Source organism: Colobus angolensis, unplaced genomic scaffold (assembly GCF_000951035.1).
Source record: "Colobus angolensis palliatus isolate OR3802 unplaced genomic scaffold, Cang.pa_1.0 Scaffold8, whole genome shotgun sequence".
Classification (NCBI taxonomy): Eukaryota; Metazoa; Chordata; class Mammalia; order Primates; family Cercopithecidae; genus Colobus; species Colobus angolensis.
Window position 1 is genome coordinate 2,512,034 of NW_012121820.1, and position 3,550 is coordinate 2,515,583.

The 3,550-nt window shown below is 41.7% G+C and overlaps 1 protein-coding gene across 1 annotated transcript; it reads right to left on the reverse strand.

The window, feature by feature from the left end:
* Window positions 1-6: 6 nt before the first annotated feature.
* On the reverse strand, window positions 7-1,338 carry LOC105502369 (partitioning defective 6 homolog beta-like). The gene has a single exon (XM_011928814.1). It carries the CDS (start codon window positions 1,161-1,163, stop codon window positions 447-449), a length of 717 nt encoding a protein of 238 aa, XP_011784204.1. The 5' UTR covers window positions 1,164-1,338; the 3' UTR covers window positions 7-446.
* Between the last annotated feature and the right edge of the window lie 2,212 nt (window positions 1,339-3,550).

The following is a 3,550-nucleotide window of genomic DNA, read 5'->3' on the forward strand; positions in this document are numbered from 1 at the left end:
CATAAGACCTTTAAGAGCTGAGGTCCCCAGTGTACCAAAAGAGAGAATCAGACTTCACATTAGAATTTTAAAAATACAGTTAAAGGAAAAATTAACTGGGCTCTGCACAGCAGGTTAAATATGCAACCACTTCCAACAGAAATGATCTAGTCTTCTCGCATAGTTCCAAGAATGTGCTTTAACATCTGATTCTCCACAGACAAAAAAGTAAAAGCACGTAACTTCATCAGCAAAGGCCCCTTTGTTTTGGACTTAAATTCACCTCTGATCCACCAAAGTTTATATTAACAATTATCAGACTACTATATTAATAATATTGTAAGCTTGCAACGTTACTCGTCTCATGCCTATTCCACGTCACTGGTCAGAGGTATATATGCTTTTAAACTAGCCAAATGTACAAGTTCTCATGGCATCCTCACTCTGAAAACATTCAAACAACGGTTTCATAATGTTATGATTGTTCCATCTTCTTCTAAGAGTTTTTGATCTGGAGCATGTGTTTCAAATTCCGTGGTTGAGCCACTTGCTATGGGTGCTAAGCTCACTTCATTAGAGGGAATAAAGCCATTCTGTCCAGACTCAAAGCTTAGCTCTATCTGTGTTAATGACTCCAGGCTCTCGGTATTAGGAACAGCTTTTGGAATCTGCTGTGGCACTCCATTGTTTTCAATGATAATGTCATCTTCATCGCTGTCTTCATCCTCTGGCTCACAGCTTGGTTCAATGTGCTGTGGGGAGCCAAGAAGGCTGTTATCGGTAGACTGGCCAGAACTGCCAGAAGTCCGACTGTTCCTCACAACATTATTCCTCTGGTTTGCCGGTCTCACTGTTATGATGAGGTTACGGCTATTTGCAATCATCATGTCTGTTACTTGATCAAGGCTCTTCCCTGAAACTTCTATGCCATTAACTTCTAAAACTTCATCATTAACAGCTAATAGTCCTGTACTTTGAGCCAGACCTCCTGGGACAAGCCTGGATATAAAGATCCCTGGAACCTTTTCTAAGCCATGTGGTGTTACCCTGACACTGGAGCCATCCCGAATGTAGAATCCTAGGGGTTTCTCAGTGCCATATTTGTAAAGACGTACCCTACGATGCGTTTCTGGAAGAATATCCACGTCTATAATAGAAGACACAGGTCTAAAGTCTTGGGGCATACTAATGACTATATGTGGCTTTTTTCTATGGTTGTCAGGACGCAATACGTTGGTTAAAACATTCTTCTTCTTTATTAGTGTGTCTGTACCAAAGGCACTGTAGTCTGCTTCTTCTGTTTAAAAATAAAACAAAATAATTATAGAAATGCTGTAAAAATATCTATTCACTTGCGGCAGAATCTGTACAGAAAGGATAACTCAAAATATATTTGGTATATAAACAAACTAGCTAATAAGAGCATAACCTAGCACAGTAGTAAAATGCCATACCAGAAAAAACCACTAGGTGGCCATCTCAAATACACATCACAAAATAAACCAATGTTGAAGTTCAATTTGATACAGCTCATTCACTATTAAACATTAAATATGGCAAATGAAATTATGATAGATCTTACATATTCTTTTTTTTTCTTTGAGATGGAGTCTCGCTCTGTCGCCCAGGCTGGAGTGCAGTGGCGTGAACTCGGCTCACAGCAATCTCCAACTCCTGGGTTCAAACAATTCTCCTGCCTCACCCTCCCGAGTAGCTGGAACTATAGGTGTGTGCCACCAGGCCTGGCTAGTTTTTTTTGTATTTTTAGTACAGACGGGGTTTCACTGTGTTAGCCAGGATGGTCTCGATCTCCTGACCTCGTGATCCGCCCACCTCGGCCTCCTGAAGTGCTGGAATTGCAGGCGTGAGACACCGCACATAGCCAGATCTTACATATTCTTAAACATCATTAAATATATATGTATTTTTTCTTTTTTTTGAACAGGGTCTTGCTATGCTGCCCAGGCTGGTTTTGAACTCCTGGCCTCAGGAGATCCTCCCGCCTCAGCCTCTCAATGTGCTAGGAGTACAGGTGAGAGCTACTGTGTCCGGCCGTAAAACATGATTTTAAACCAGCTTCTTAAAATACATTTTTCCTTCATTTGTTTAAAAAACTTGTAATGTGGTTGGGCACGGTGCCTCACGCCTATAATCCCAGTACTTCTTTGGGAGGCCATAGTGGGTGGATCACTTGAGTCCAGCCTGGGCAACAGCGTGAGACCCTGTCTTTACAAAAACTAAAAAGAATTAGCCAGGTGTGGTAGTGTCTGCCTGTAGTCCCAGCTACTTGGGAGACTGAGACGGGAGGATGGCTTCACTCCAGGATTCAGGTCTGCAGTGCACTCCAGCCTGGGTGATGAAACAAAAACACGCCTGCAATTTACATATTTATCATATTCAACTCAAAGACTTGAAATGGGATATCTGATTCTCAAGGTAAATCAAGACAGTAAAACCATATACCAATATCAGAGGCTGAGTGGGCAGATAATGTAATTGATGCTGGTGCATATCAAACACACACTTAGGAATTTTGGTCTTCTGCCGATAAACACTCTTCCTCAGTTTTCTGGGGGAGTTCTTTTTTGTTGCTATTGTTTGAGACAGAGTCTCGCTCTGTCATCCTGGCTGGAGTACAGAGGCATGATCTCAGCTCACTGCAACCTCCGCCTCACAGGTTCAAAGGATTCTCCTGCCTTAGCCTCCCAAGTGGCTGAGATTACAGGCATGCGCCACCATGCCCAGCTAATTTTTGTATTTTCAGTAGAGATGGGGTTTCACCATGTTGGCCAGGTTGGTCTTGATTGAACTCCTGACCTCAGGTGATCCACCTGCCTCAGCTTCCCAAAGTGCTGGGATTACAGGCGTGAGCCACCTCGCCCAGGAGGAATTCTTGATCTCTCGTGTTCATTTTGAAAGAGGCAAAGGTAGAGTTTTAACTTTTTTCTTTACTGTGTGAAAAACTATGCATAAAGTGCAGTGATACTTTGTCCTCAGGGGTGGTGACATAGACAATAGGAAGTAGTAGGACTCTGGCAAACCGGAGAGCTCCTGCCTCATTTAGATGGCATAGCTGCTTCTCAGTTCCTGGCAGATTTTCTTCATGCCAGAAAGTCTTGCTTTTAGGCAAAATCTTCCCATGTTTAAACATTGCCACTTAATTAAATAATAAACTAAAAGGGAAAACAGAACACCTAACACCAGATATGGTTAAATTTGTATGGCTGAAGGAAGATAGTCTATAAACAAAACGTTTCATCAGAGAATGAGAGGTAAAAGGGAAAATGAAACTAACAGCAGAAACAAAAGTTAAAATAGTATTTTCAAAAATAACTACGAGGATAAACTAAAAAGTGAAATTTACATGAATTAAAACAAAAAACTTCAATAATGCCTCTCCCTGGTTTTCTAGGGGCTAGGCAAAAAAAAAAGAAAAGAAAAGAAAAGAAAACAAACAAACAAAAAATAAACGGCTTCCCTCCTCCACAAAAGAAATAGTTGAAAATCTAGTCTCGGCCGGGCGCAGTGGCTCAAGCCTGTAATCCCAGCACTTTAGGAGGCCAAGTCGGGC